The sequence below is a fragment of the Erinaceus europaeus genome, unplaced genomic scaffold (genome assembly GCF_950295315.1).
Source record: "Erinaceus europaeus unplaced genomic scaffold, mEriEur2.1 scaffold_701, whole genome shotgun sequence".
Taxonomy (NCBI): Eukaryota; Metazoa; Chordata; class Mammalia; order Eulipotyphla; family Erinaceidae; genus Erinaceus; species Erinaceus europaeus.
In genome coordinates this window covers 46,213-59,772 of record NW_026647874.1, presented here as the reverse complement: position 1 = coordinate 59,772, position 13,560 = coordinate 46,213, and the positions used below count along the sequence as shown (strand labels likewise).

General features: G+C 60.1%; 1 protein-coding gene across 3 annotated transcripts; it reads left to right on the top strand.

Annotated features, from left to right (window-relative positions):
* Positions 1-886: 886 nt before the first annotated feature.
* On the top strand, positions 887-10,702 carry HEXA (hexosaminidase subunit alpha). 3 transcript variants are annotated; one of them, XM_060184475.1, is made up of 13 exons: positions 887-988; positions 3,021-3,086; positions 3,323-3,369; positions 4,674-4,784; positions 5,132-5,233; positions 5,317-5,449; positions 6,747-6,927; positions 7,315-7,401; positions 7,499-7,571; positions 8,234-8,417; positions 8,884-8,974; positions 9,152-9,256; positions 10,474-10,702. In XM_060184475.1, exons 5-13 carry the CDS (start codon positions 5,138-5,140, stop codon positions 10,535-10,537), a joined length of 1,014 nt encoding a protein of 337 aa, XP_060040458.1. In that variant the 5' UTR covers positions 887-988; positions 3,021-3,086; positions 3,323-3,369; positions 4,674-4,784; positions 5,132-5,137; the 3' UTR covers positions 10,538-10,702. The 3 variants fall into 3 exon arrangements, with proteins under 3 accessions (XP_060040458.1, XP_016049971.1, XP_016049970.1); XM_016194484.2 differs by lacking the exons at positions 887-988; positions 3,021-3,086; positions 3,323-3,369 and having other exon boundaries at positions 3,386-4,784; XM_016194485.2 differs by lacking the exons at positions 887-988; positions 3,021-3,086; positions 3,323-3,369; positions 7,315-7,401 and having other exon boundaries at positions 3,384-4,784.
* The last annotated feature ends 2,858 nt before the right edge of the window (positions 10,703-13,560 follow it).

The following is a 13,560-nucleotide window of genomic DNA, read 5'->3' as shown; positions in this document are numbered from 1 at the left end:
AATCCCAGCACCACCAGCAGCCAGAGCTGAGCAGGGCGGTGGTATCTCTAATTAAAATAAGAAAATATATTTTATTAAAAGTTCAGGGTCAGGCCATCACGGTTCTGCAAACAGACTGTCCTTCCTGAAGCCCCAGGTTCAATCCCAGCACCACCAGCAGCCAGAGCTGAGCAGGGCTGGGGGGGGCTCTCTCACTCCTCTCTCTCTCTCTCTCTCTCTCTCTCTCCCTCTCTCCCTCTCTCCCTCTCTGTATTTCTCACCATTAAAAATGAATGAATTGGGAGTCGGGCTGTAGCGCAGTGGGTTAAGCTCAGGTGGCGCAAAGCGCAAGGACCGGCAGAAGGATCCCGGTTCGAACCCCGGCTCCCCACCTGCAGGGGAGTCGCTTCACAGGAGGTGAAGCAGGTCTGCAGGTGTCTGTGTTTCTCTCCTCCTCTCTGTCTTCCCCTCCTCTCTCCATTTCTCTCTGTCCTATCCAACAACGACAACAACAATAATAACTACAACAATAAAACAACAAGGGCAACAAAAGGGAATAAATAAATAAAATAAATATTTAAAAAAAATTTTTAAAAAAATGAATGAATAAAACCAGCACAGTGTGCAGACCAGCAGCCTGCTTGCTAGCTCCCCTGAGCACATCTTACACGCAGGTGCTGGGTGTGGGAGCAGGAGCTCAGTGCACGTGGGGCGCCCAGAATGCAGAGCCTGGCCCCGTCAGCCACCATCTTTCCCCAGGTTGGGTGGGCTGGCAGGCCATAGGCAGTGCCGGGCCCCCGGAGACCCTCCGTCCCCTTGGCCTGGGGCCCGCCAGCCGAAGGGTCAGCACTGCACGGGCTGGGCTTGGCCTGGGCTCCTCTGGAGGTGGCCACCTGAGCGTGTGCCTCTGGCCCCGCAGGAAAGAAGGCCCGGCAGAAGTTGGAGCTGCTGGTCTTCGTGGCCGAGCCTGATTGTGGAGACTTTCCCACCCTGAAGTCGAAGGAGAACTGTAAGTGGCCCGTCCCCACCGCTCACTCTCGGCCAGTCTCCATGGATGGGGAGAGGGGCGCTCCCGGCCCTTTGCGTCCACTCCCTCAGCGGGGACGGTCGCGGACTTCCTGGTTCCCGGATGAGGGCATCCACGCCTCAGCCGTGCTCTGCAGCTGCAGGACTCAAGGCTTACTGAAGGGTTCAGTGTTTTGTTTTTCAAGGTAGAGATGGAGAGACAGAGAGAGACGGGGGAAGAAGACAGAAGAAGAGACCCCGCAGCCGCTTGGGAATCATCCCAGGGTGACGGCCAGAGGCGTGAAGCTGGGCCCCATGCGTGCAGGACAGGGTGCGCTCTGGCCCCAGCCCCAGGCTCTTACTCACATTCCTGCCAGAGGCCGCAGCAGCTGGAGGCAAGGAGGGGCTGACGGTCTCCAAGGGCAGAGCACAGCCCTGCCTCATGCCCGGCCGGGCCCCTCCCCAGCACCACATGGAGCACTCTGTGGACTGCACCTCGGAGCTCCCGGCAGGGCAGGTGGCACCGGGGTCCTACCCCCCCACACCTTGGCCCTCGGCAGCCTCCCACTTCCTGCTTGGATTCCACAGGGGTCCGTGTTTCCAGGGGGGAGCTGCCCATAGGTGGTGGTGTCCACAGAGCGCACACGGCTGCCAGGACCCCAGCCCGGGGCTCTAGCCCCCTCTCTGACCTGCCCCGGGGGTGTCCTAAACTCTCAGGATGTCTCTGAAAGATGAAAGCTGTGGGGCTGGGCTGGGCTGGGCTGGGCTGCACCGGATAGAGCGCACATTAGCAGCACAGGGACCTGGCTTTGAGCCCCTGCTGCTCACCTGCAGGGGAAGCATCACAAGTGTGTAAGCAGGGCTGCAGGGGTCTCTTGTCTCTCTCTGTCCCTCATCTCCCCCCTCCCCTCTAAATTTCTTTCCTATCAAATAAAAATACAGAAAAAGGAAAAAAATGGATCCCAGGAGTGATGGATTTGCAGTGCTGGCACCAAACCCCAGGCCAGAACCCTAGTGGCAAAATAGGGAGGGGTCAGGTGGTAGCGCAGTGGGCTAAGTGCACTTGGCACGAAGCACAGGGACCGGCGTAAGGATCCCAGTTCGAGCCCCCAGATCCCCAACGGGGAGGGGGGCTTCATAAGTGGTGAAGCTGGTCTGCGGGTGTCTGTCTTTTTCTCCCTCTCTGTCTTTCCCTCCTCTCTCCATTTCTCTCTGTCCTATCCAACAATGACGACATCATTAACAACAACAGTAATCACAACAACGATAAAACAAGGCCAACAAAAAGGGAGGGGGGATAGCTTCCAGGAGCAGTGGATTCCTAGTGCAGGCACCGAGCTCCAGCAATAACCCTGGAGGCAAAAAAAAAAAAATGAAGGAAGGGAGGGAGGGGGAGACAGAGGGGGCAAGGTGAAAGACTCGAGACCTAGTGCTGGCTCCTGACAGGTTTCATTCACTCTGCACTTAGCAGGAGAGGCCAGAGACGGCAAGATGCCACAGCCTCACGGTGCCTCCTGCAAGCCCCCTCCTGTCCCGTGATGCTGGACCCAGATCCCACCCCACACCAGGAATGCACCTGCCCCAGGAGCCGTCTGCCAGGCTCCCTACTTTATTTATTTCCAAGTTTAAAAAAATTGACTAGCTGAGGACTGGCATAAGGATCCTGGTTCGAGTCCCCAGCTCCCCACCTGCAGGGGGGTCACTTCACAGGCGATGAAGCAGGTCTGCAGGTGTCTGTCTTTCTCTCCCCCTCTCTGTCTTCCCCTCCTCTCTCCATTTCTCTCTGTCCTATCCAACAACAACATCAGTAACAACAAGGGCAACAAAAGGGAAAATAAACATTTTAAAAAATTGGCTAGCTAGCTAGGGAGGGAGGGATGGGGAGAGAGAGTAGCAGAATGTCACTGGACAGAAGCAACGCTGGGGTTCAGCTCTGGCATCTGACCCCTGCCCCTTCCAGCCCCAGCCCCAGCCCCCACATTTTAATCCTGATTCGCATGGGATCCCAGAACCGGGGGGCCACTCTGTCCTTGCAGACACCCTGACTATCAACGACCAGCAATGTCTCCTCATCTCTCAGACGGTCTGGGGAGCCCTGAGAGGTAACGGGGGCACTCGGGGTGGGGCAGGGCAGCCGGGCGCAGCCAGCCCTCCAGGCTCCGGGCTCCACATGCTCTGTGGACAGTGGGAGGGTTCGAGGGTTGGCAGCTCCTAGGAGGGGCACCTCCTCCCCAGAACAATTGTGGGGTGGAGGAAGGGTGCTGCCCCCACCCCACATACATTGCAGGCCCGCCCTGCACTGAAGGTGCCTCTGTCTGCCTCTCCTCCACCCGTCCAGGCCTGGAGACATTCAGCCAGCTGGTGTGGAGGACTCCAGAGGGCTCGGTGAGTGGGGCTCCCGGAGGGGTGAGCGGCACTCGAGGGAGAGTGCTAGATCCTCCTGAGCGCCTGGGGAAAGAAGCTTGGACTCTGCTGGGAGAGTGACAGCGCACTCCAGTGTCCCCGTGGGTGGGGTGAGGGGAGAGACAGTCCCCTTTCGCGGGTCCAGCGTGGGTTTCACTGGAAAAGTTCAAGAGAAGACACGGGACGGACGTGCAGCTTGTAAATCTGTCCTGTGTCGGGTCTGGCGCAGGACTCGTGCGGAAGCGAAGTTAGAGTCAAAGCTGGGGGGACAGGCTTCCCGAGGACATTTGGACTAAGTCCAGAAAAGCCTTTCCATGCAAGGCCCTCTTGTTCTAATACCCCTCTTACGTCACACCTGGCCAGCCTTCCGCTGGCCCACTGAAGCCAACAGGTGAGGTTACCTGACGGAGACTTCTGTCACCTTTCCCGGGTTCTCTGCCCTGCTCCTAGTGCTGTGACCTCCGTGAAAACTGTCCGTGCTCCCCAGGACCCCCCTGTGCCCCGCCCTGGTCTCCCAACAACAGTGTTGGACCAGAGAGCTGGCTCCCTGGGTAAGGTGCACGCCTTGCCAGGCACTGAGCCCAATTTGGAGGGGCCGCAGCTCAGGGGGACGCTGTCACCCCCCACCGAGAATGGGAGCTCGCTCCATCAAATAAGCCAGTGCGATCTGTCGTATTGCCACCACCAACTGCGTGCCGTTTACAGAGAGCAAACAGATGAAGCGGCCTGGGAGGTGGCTCGGCCTCTCAGAGCACCACCAGCTTGGCTGCATGAGGCCCTGAGGTTGTGGGTTCAACGCCCGGCACCACCTTCTGCCCAAGCTGAGCAGTGCTCTGGCCCCTCTGCCCATCGCACACTCTCAAAACCAGTTAACAGCTCTTCAAAAGATAAGAACCTGGAAAAGGAGTAGGCTCCTGGAGATGGGAGAGCAGTTGGGCTTGAAACCGTGCCGTGGACTTGGGGACGGGGTGAAACGAGGTCCCCTCAGCTCAGGGAGCAGCTGCCGGTAGACAGTGGAGACTAGATGCTGAGGGCTGCCCGTGGTGCACGAGAGCAGGTGCATCTCAGGGTCCCCACAGGGCCCCACTCAGCAGACTGTCTGGACAGCGGACAGCTCTGGCCACGGTAGCAGCTGTGCGTGGTCAGCTCCAGCTCACGCTGCCGGACACGAGATGCACAGGGAGCGGTGTGTGGGCCTGGGCCTCCCCACCGCTAGCTGCTGGCCACTGTGGCCTTGGGGGTCTGAGGGGGCTCTCTGCCCTGACACTGTGCCCTGCAACCCACAGTATTTCATCAACAAGACGGAGATCCAGGACTTCCCCCGCTTCCCTCACCGGGGCCTCCTGCTCGACACCTCTCGCCACTTCCTGCCTGTGTCCACCATCCTGGACACACTGGTACCCACGGTCCCGAGGACGGGGAGCTGGGAGCTGCAGCGGGGACCCATGACTGGATTTGCCATCTAGTCCGTGGCCACGGCCCAGAGAGTCCAGGCCCTTGGGACAGAGGAGGTGGTCCAGGGGTCCTCGGCCCAGTGGCGCTGAGATTGTGAGGTCAGGGAGAGATAGCCTCCTTGTAAAGCAAGCCTGGGGGGCCACCTCTGGGCCATGTCCCCGCCCCCGAAAGCCCCAGAGAGAGGTGGAGGCTGCCGCCCATAGGCTTGGCGATGCTAGGGACAGGGCCGGGACCCCTCCCCGGGGGAACCCAGCCAGCGCGGGCGGCTCAGCGTGGCTCTGGCCCCCAGGACACCATGGCCTACAACAAGCTCAACGTGCTACACTGGCATGTGGTGGACGACCCCTCCTTCCCTTACGAGAGCCTCACCTTTCCGCAGCTCACCAGGAAGGTGGGTGCCAGGCACAGGGAGGGCCAGTGCCGCGCTGCCCGCTGCCGCCCGCCTGGCCCTGAAGGCCCGTACTCCACCCCCAGGGCGCCTACAACCCCATCACGCACGTCTACACCACGCAGGACGTGAAGGACGTGATCGAGTACGCACGGCTCCGTGGCATCCGTGTGCTGGCTGAGTTCGACACCCCGGGCCATACCCAGTCCTGGGGGCCAGGTGAGGGGGCACCTAGGCCCAGCCCAGTAGAGTGCACGCCGTGGGAGTGCCGTAGCCGGCAGCCTGGCGCTGGGGCCAGGAGAGAAGCGGCCCGGCCTGTCCCATGCAGCACCGCAGGCCTGAGGCCCGGCTCGGGGCCCTGCTCAAGTGCCAAAGCTCAGTGCTGTCCCCTGTCTGCTGCTCATAGAATAAGCAGGTGGGGGCGCAGCTTGCGGAGTCACACGTGTCAGTGCGTAAGGACCCGGGTTCAAACCCCCGGCCCCCACCTGCAGGGGGAAAGCTTCACGAGGGTTGAGACAATCCTGCAGGTCTCTTTCTCTTTCCCTCTTTCTCCCCTTTCCTCTCAATTTCTCTGTATCTGAAATAAATGAAAAGGAAGCGAGTAAGCGGCCCACCACATGGACAGTGGTGCTTTGCCCTCACGTGGCCCAGCCCAAGCCCAGCCCCTACTGCGCTGGAGGAAGCTGTGCTGCTGTGTCTTTAAGGCTGATGGTAACTCCTGTTTATTTTATCTTTTTAAAATTTTTGTTGTCGCTATCTGTTTATTGAATAGAGACAGCCAGCTAGAGGGGAGGGGTGATAGGGAGACAGACGCCTGCGGCCCTGCTTCACCACTTGGGGAGCTTCTCCCCTGCAGGTGGGGGTGGGGAAGGGGCCGCAACAGACTCTGAATGCCAGTGTGTGCATCCAACCAGCTGCTCCCCCACACGGACCCAGATTGCGACTTTTTTTTAATTTGCTTTTCTCCTCTTTGTTGCCCTTGTGTTTTGTTGTTGTTATTGTTGTAGTTATTATTGATGTCATTGTTGGACAGGACAGAGAGAGATGGAGAGAGGAGGGGAGACAGAGAGGGGGAGAGAAAGACAGACACCTGCAGACCTGCTTCACCGCCTGAGAAGCAACTCCCCTGCAGGTGGGGAGCCGGGGCTCGAACTGGAATCCTCACGCCGGTCCTTGTGCTTGGCGCCACGTGGGCTTAACCCGCTGCGCTGCCGCCCGCCTCCCGATTGTGACTTCAGACCCTGTGATAGAGGAAAGTTGGGGACAGCGAGAAGCCAGGACACTGCCCTGGCACACATGGCGCTAAGAGTGGAGCCTGGAGCCTCAGGCATGCAAGGCCTACACTCCACCCACTGAGCCAGCCACCGCCCACGTGTCTCAGGCTGTGACCGAATGCCGGTGACGGCCAGTGTCCCCATGCTGGCGCGTTCTTCCCGGTGTGCGATGCCTGTGAGTGGCAGTCCCCCCGGGCGTGTGCCTGTCTGGGGCCGGCAACACTCTGGCTGTCTGCACTCAGGTGTCCCCGGATTGCTGACCAGCTGCTACTCGGGGTCACAGCCCTCGGGGACCTTTGGGCCAGTGAATCCCATCCTCAACAGCACCTATGAGTTCATGGACACTTTCTTCCTGGAGGTCAGCGCAGCCTTCCCGGACTTCTACCTCCACCTGGGTGGTGACGAGGTGGACTTCACCTGCTGGTGAGCGTCCTCACCGCCCCCGGCTTCCTGGGGCTCTCGGGGGTCCAGGCAGAGCTCCCTAGTTAGGACCAGGCTTTGGAGGGAAGCTCGCGAGGGACCCCAGGACAGGCAGCCCCTCCCGGTGCAGGGGCGTGAGGTTCGTACCCAGGGAGAGAGGAGCCGGGGCTTCTGGGGGGGTGAGCATGGGTGCCCGTGACGGTGGCATGGGGCACTGACCCCAAGGGGAGGCCCAGTTTGGGGGAGAGGAGCCCGGCTCACCTCACCCTTGGCAACACCCTGGGGGGACCCCATGCACCTCGGGGGGCAGGCTTTCCAGGAGGACAGAGGAAGCCGAGGAGGCCAGTGATAGTCCCCGTGCCCATGTCACCCTCTTCCCTCGGGCTGCAGGAAGTCGAACCCCGACATCCAGGCCTTCATGAAGAAGACCGGCTTCGGAGATGACTTCAGGCGGCTGGAGTCCTTCTACATCCAGGAGTGAGCAGGGGTGGGGGCGGGGGGGGCAGCGTCCACCCCGGAGGGGGTGCGGGCAGTGGTCCAGGGCCCGCAGGGTGAGCTGCCCCCTCCGTCCCAGGCTGCTGGACATTGTGTCCACCTACGACAAGGGCTATGTGGTCTGGCAGGAGGTGTTTGACAACAAAGTCAAGGTGAGTTCCTCTGGTCAGCCCAGCCTGCTCTGCGAGGCCACTTCCACTGGGCCAGCTGCCTGGACACCCCTCACACCCCAGCCCCCAGACCCGGCCAGACACGCCCTCACACCCCTACCCCCAGACACCCCATCACAGCCCCGCCCCCAGACCCGGCTAGACACTCCCTCCCACCCCTGCCCCCAGACCCGGGCAGACACCCCCTCACACCCCCAGACCCGGTCAGACATCCCCCTCACACCCCCAACCCGGCCAGACATCCCGTCACATCCCCACCCCAGACCTGGCCAGACACCCCCTCACAACCCCAGACCAGGTCAGACATCCCCCTCACACCCCCAATCCGGCCAGACATCCCCTCACGCACCCGCCCCAGACCTGGCCAGACACCCCCTCAACCCCCAACCCGGCCAGACATCCCCTCACACACCCGCCCCAGACCTGGCCAGACACCCCATCACACCCCCAGACCCGGTCAGACACCCCCTTACACCCCTACCCCGAGACCCGGCCAGATATCCCCTCACACCCCCAGACACAGCCAGACATCCCCTCACACCCCCAGACCCGGCCAGATACCCCCACGACCCCCGCCCCCAGACACCCCCTCACACTCCCACCCCCAGACCCGGCCAGACATCCCCTCACACCCCCGCCCCCAGATCCAGCCAGACACCATCGTGCAGGTGTGGCGGGAGGAGGTGCCGGTGCCTTACCTGAAGGAGCTGGAGCTGATCACGGCTGCCGGCCTCCGAGCCCTGCTCTCCGCACCCTGGTACCTCAACCGCATCAGCTACGGCCCCGATTGGCAGGCCGCCTACAAGGTGGAGCCGCTGGCCTTCGAAGGTGACCGGGCAGGCGGGACTGGGGAGCCAGGGTGGCGAAGGAGGCCCAGACCACCCCGCCCCCGGCAGAGGAGCCCCAGTTTCTTGCCTTCCCTTAGAAGGCCCCGGGCCCCCACATCAGAGGATCCTGGGCCTCCACCATTCCTGTGGAGCAGCCTGCCCCCAGCAGACAAACCCAGCCTCCCTCCCTCCCCTAGAGGAAGCAGCCCCCCCCAGTAGAGGATCCAGGGTCCCCACCCCCAGCAGAACCCTAGCCCCCCACAGCAGAGAAATTCGGGGTCCCCTTCCCTTTAGAAAAGCCTGACCCCCCAGCAGAGGAGCCCCAGCCCCCCAACCCCAGAGGAGCCTGGCTGCCTTCCCATAGAAGAACCTACCTCCCCCATAGGGGATCCTGGGGTCCACCCCCCCAGCAGAGCCTGGGCCCCTGGCCCTAGAACCTGCCCCAGCAGCCCTGGCTCTGCCCTCAGGCACCGCTGAGCAGAAGGCCCTGGTGATCGGTGGAGAGGCCTGCATGTGGGGCGAGTACGTGGACAGCACCAACCTGGTCCCCCGGCTGTGGTGAGCATTCCGGGGCACAGGCCGGGGCTCCCTGCAGACGCAGCACCCCTTCCCAACTCCTCCCACAGAACTAACTGTTCCTCCACCTCCGGGGAGGGGGGTGAGCAGACCAGAGGCTATGGGCTAGGGGTCCATGCCTGGGGGAGCAGGTGGGTGAGCAGGTGTGTGCCCCCCCAGGCCCAGGGCCAGTGCCGTGGCCGAGCGGCTGTGGAGTGCCAGCCAGGTGGCAGACCTGGATTTCGCATCCTCTCGTCTGGCTAGATTCCGCTGTGAGCTGCTGAGGTGAGCAGGCTAGGAGCCTTCCTGGAGGGGGTGACCAGGCCAGCAGGCTGGACTCTGAAACTTGGTCAGCATGGGTGCCTTCAGTGGAGTGATCCTCTCAGCCTTATAGCTCTGCTCAGTGGTGGGGAGGGTGCCCTCCCTATCTCGGGAAACCGAGGCACAGAGCAGCCCTTCATGTGCCTGGGCCACACGATGCCAGGCTGACCTCAAGCTGGCCACAGCCAGAGCCATGAGTTTGTACCCTACTGCCCCCCTGCTCCCTGTCCCCTTAGCCCTCTGGCCCCTGACCCCCTGGCTTCATGCCCCCACAGTCCCCTGACCCCCGGCCCCATGGCCCCCAGCCCTATGTAAAGTGTCTCTTCCTGGAGCAGCCCGTGCCCAGTAGGTCTGCACCATACCTGCTGGCTGGCTCTTAGGGACTCTGGGCTCCCTCTCCCTCTTCCTGCCTGGCAGCCTGAGTGCTCAGCCCTGAACTTCCAGGGGGGCGAGGGGCACTCAGCACTCGCAGGGAGGACGCCTGCCTTGCTGTGTGTGACTGGGTCAAGGCAGTGCTCCAGCTCCAGGGGAAGACCCCCACCCCCACCACCCCACACAGAAGTACAAAGAAGCTGGCTGGAGAGTGACAGACGCTGTGTGTGTACACACACACACACACACACACACTCACACACTCACATACTCTGACACACACCCACACACACACACACTCACACACATCCACACACTCACACTCTCACACACACATTCTCACACACAATCACACACACACAGACACAATCACTCACACACAATCACACACACACTCACAATCACACACTTTGACACATACCCACACACACACAGTCTCACACACACACGCACACACACGCACACACACTCTGGCACACACCCACACACTCACATAGTCTCACACACACTCACACAATCACACACAACCCACACACTCACACTCTCACACAGTCTCACACACAGACACAATCACACACACAATCACACACACACAGACACACACACACAATCACATACACAGTCACACACATACTCTCTCACACACACACGTCCCTTGTGCCAGACTGCATGGCACCTCTGCCACCACATTCACAGCGTTGAGGGTCACGGGGGCACTGGGCAGTGTGTGGGCACCGCTGCTGCTCTGCAGGGACAGGGCATAGGGGGCCTGGAGGCAACCAGTCACCTGCTGCCCCCCCCACCACCAGGCGGGGTGTCCAGGCGGAGCCCATTGGTGTCGGCTACTGCAACGAGGAGTTTGACCACTGGTGACAGGAGCCGCAGGCACAGGAGAGGGAGGTGGCCTGGAGCCTGGGGGTGGCCTGGCCCCCAAGTAGCAGCCAGCCCCGCCGGTCGGGGACAGAACCCCTGTGCCAGGGGAAAAGGCCGGTGGGAGCCGGCGCCCAATAAAGAGTGACGTGGCGTTTCCTCCGGTGACTGGACTCTGCTGTGAGCACCTCATCGTCCCGGGGGAGGGGGGGTGAGGGTGGGGACGGAGACAGCGCTGGTGTGTCCCCAAACAGCTCCTGCCTCTCGGCTCTCAGCTCAGCCCAAGGCCCCCCGCCCAGTCACTTCCAGCAAGTGGGGGATGACTTAGAGCCCTTGCAGTGAGGTGGGGGCTCGACAGGTGAGACACACACATGTGACAGGCCGCATGGCAGGCTCCCAGAGGTGCTGTGGATGGAAGAGCCACGCGCTGTGTCTCCTCTGACTGGGAGCTGAAGAGAGCTCACTGGGCAGGGCATACACAGCAGGCCTGGAGCCCGGGCACCACACGGGAGTGCCACGGCACTAGGGCAAGCTCCCCTCCGTGGTGTCTCCCCCTCTCTGAATGAAAATGGCCCCGAGCAGTGAAACTGTATGCTCCTGCTCCTGGCTCAAACACAGTAAACAATTGGCATAACCAACCTCAGAACCAGGCCGGGGGCCTGCCCAGCTGTGTCGAGTCTGCCTGAGGCCCTGGGTTCAAACCCCAGCACCAGGTGGGAGCCACAAAGACAAGCCAAGTAGAGCTCTGTGACTGGGGGCTGGGCGGTGGCACACCTGGTTGAGTGCATGTATCACCATGCATAAGGACCCAGGTTCAAGCCCCTGGCCCCCACCTGCAGGGGGAAAGCTTCGCGAGTGGTGGGGCCATGCTGCAGTTGTCTCTCTCCCTTTCTATATCCCTCCCTCTGGATGTCTCTGTGTTCTATCACATAAATAAAGTTTAAACTTTAATAGAAGAACTCTGAATGGTGGAGCAGTCAGTAGTTTGTGTCCTTTTTCCACTCTCTTAAAATGATAAAATTAGGGAGTCAGGCTGTGGCGCAGCAGGTTAAGCGCAGTTGGCACAAAGTGCAAGGACCAGTGTAAGGATCCCAGTTCGAGCCCCCGGCTCCCCACCTGCAGGGGAGTCGCTTCACAGGCGGTGAAGCAGGTCTGCAGGTGTCTGTCTTTCTCTCCTCCTCTCTGTCTTCCCCTCCTCTCTCCATTTCTCTCTATCCTATCCAGCAACGACGACATCAATAACCACAACAATGTTAAACAACAAGGGCAACAAAAGGGAAAATAAATAAATATAAAACAATGGTAAAGTTAACGGGCTGGGTGCGCCTAGGAGATAGCTCACTGTCAGGGAACACACCTCACTGTGTGCGGAGCCCGGCTTGAGTCACCACATCCCAGGAGACCATCACAACACCAGGGCTTCTCCATGGGGGCAGAGCAGCTTTCTTCTCAGTAAGAAGATTGAAAACAGAAATCAGACAGTGGCGCAGCGGGTTAAGCGCAGGTGGCACAAAGCGCAAGGGCCGACTCAAGGATCCCAATTTGAGCCCCCGGCTCCCCACCTGCAGGGGAGTCACTTCACAGGCGGTGAAGCAGGTCTGCAGGTGTCTTTCTCTGTCTTCCCGTCTTCCCCTCTCTGCATTTCTCTCTGTCCTATCCAACAATGACGACATCAATAACAATAATAACTACAACAGTTAAGACAACAAGGGCAACAAAAGGAATTAAGTAAGATTGAAAACACTGGCCTAGAAGCAGTGGGATCACATGCTCGAGGCCCTGTCCCACCCCCACACCCTCATACGCAGAGTTAAAAAACTGACCAGGGAGACAGCCTGTTGTGGAGTGCGCGCTGAGCCCAAGTTTTCTCTGGCCCTGCAGGCAAGCATCCCAAGTGATGGAGCAGGAGCCTGGGAGTTGACACAGAGGCGAGAGCTCTGGTCTTAAAAGCATGAGATTCTGAGTTTGATCCCTGGCACCCTATGTGAGGCTGTTTCTTCCCCCTCACCCTCTGTTTCTTAGGAATAAATATTTTTATAGATTAAAAATTTTTATATTTATTTTCCCTTTTGTTGCCCTCGTTTTTATTCTTGTTGTAGTTATTGTTGTTATTGATGTTGTCGTTGGATAGGACAGAGAGAAGTGAAGGGAGGAGAAGACAGAGGGGAGAGAGAAAGACAGACACCCGCAGACCTGCTTCACCACCTTTGAAGCGACCCCCCTGCAGGTGGGGAGCCGGGGGCTCGAACCAGGATCCTTACACCGGTCCTTGCACTTTGCACCACATGTCCTTAACCCGCTGCGCTACCGCCCGACTCCCTTATGTAGTAAATCTTTAAAGATGAGATGGTGAGATAGTTTACATGGATAGCTTTGATGCTGTGGTGTCTGTCTCTGCCTCTATCCAAAGAAAGAAAAGTTAGGGGCTGGGTGGTGGCTCACCTGGTTGAATGCACACATCACAGTGCATAAGGCCCCAGGTTCAAGTCCACCTGCAGGGAAGAAGCTTCACAAGCAGTGAAGCAGGGCTTCAGGAGTCTCTGTCTCCTTCACGCCTCTCAGTATCTCCCTGTCTGTCCAAAATGCGAGTGGCACAGCAGTACTCTGGTCTCTCCGTCACTACAGTGCCAGAAGGAGGTGTAGGCAAGGCCCCAGGCCACCCCTCCTCCCTCAGACTCCTCCCACTTTGGGTTGGTTCCTGTCACGACAGTGCATGTGACCCTCACACAAGTGGCACAGAGCATGTGTCCAACCCTGTGGCTGACTCTCCACTTGAAGTAGTCGGCCCCCGGCACTGCTCACCACCCACCAAAACCCAGCCCTGCCGCCCCCCACCTGCCTTCAAGCAGCAGCTTGGGAGGCCGGCAGGGAATGGAGAGCAGCCCCGACTGGTGGGTGGCCTATGCCCGGGCACCGTGTAGCAGAGCCATGCTGCCCTCTCCCGGCCAGTGCTCTGACCCCTCGACCCCTGAGCAGGAGGGCTTCCCCGAAGGGCACCACCAGACCGGGGCAGACTTCTGGCAGGG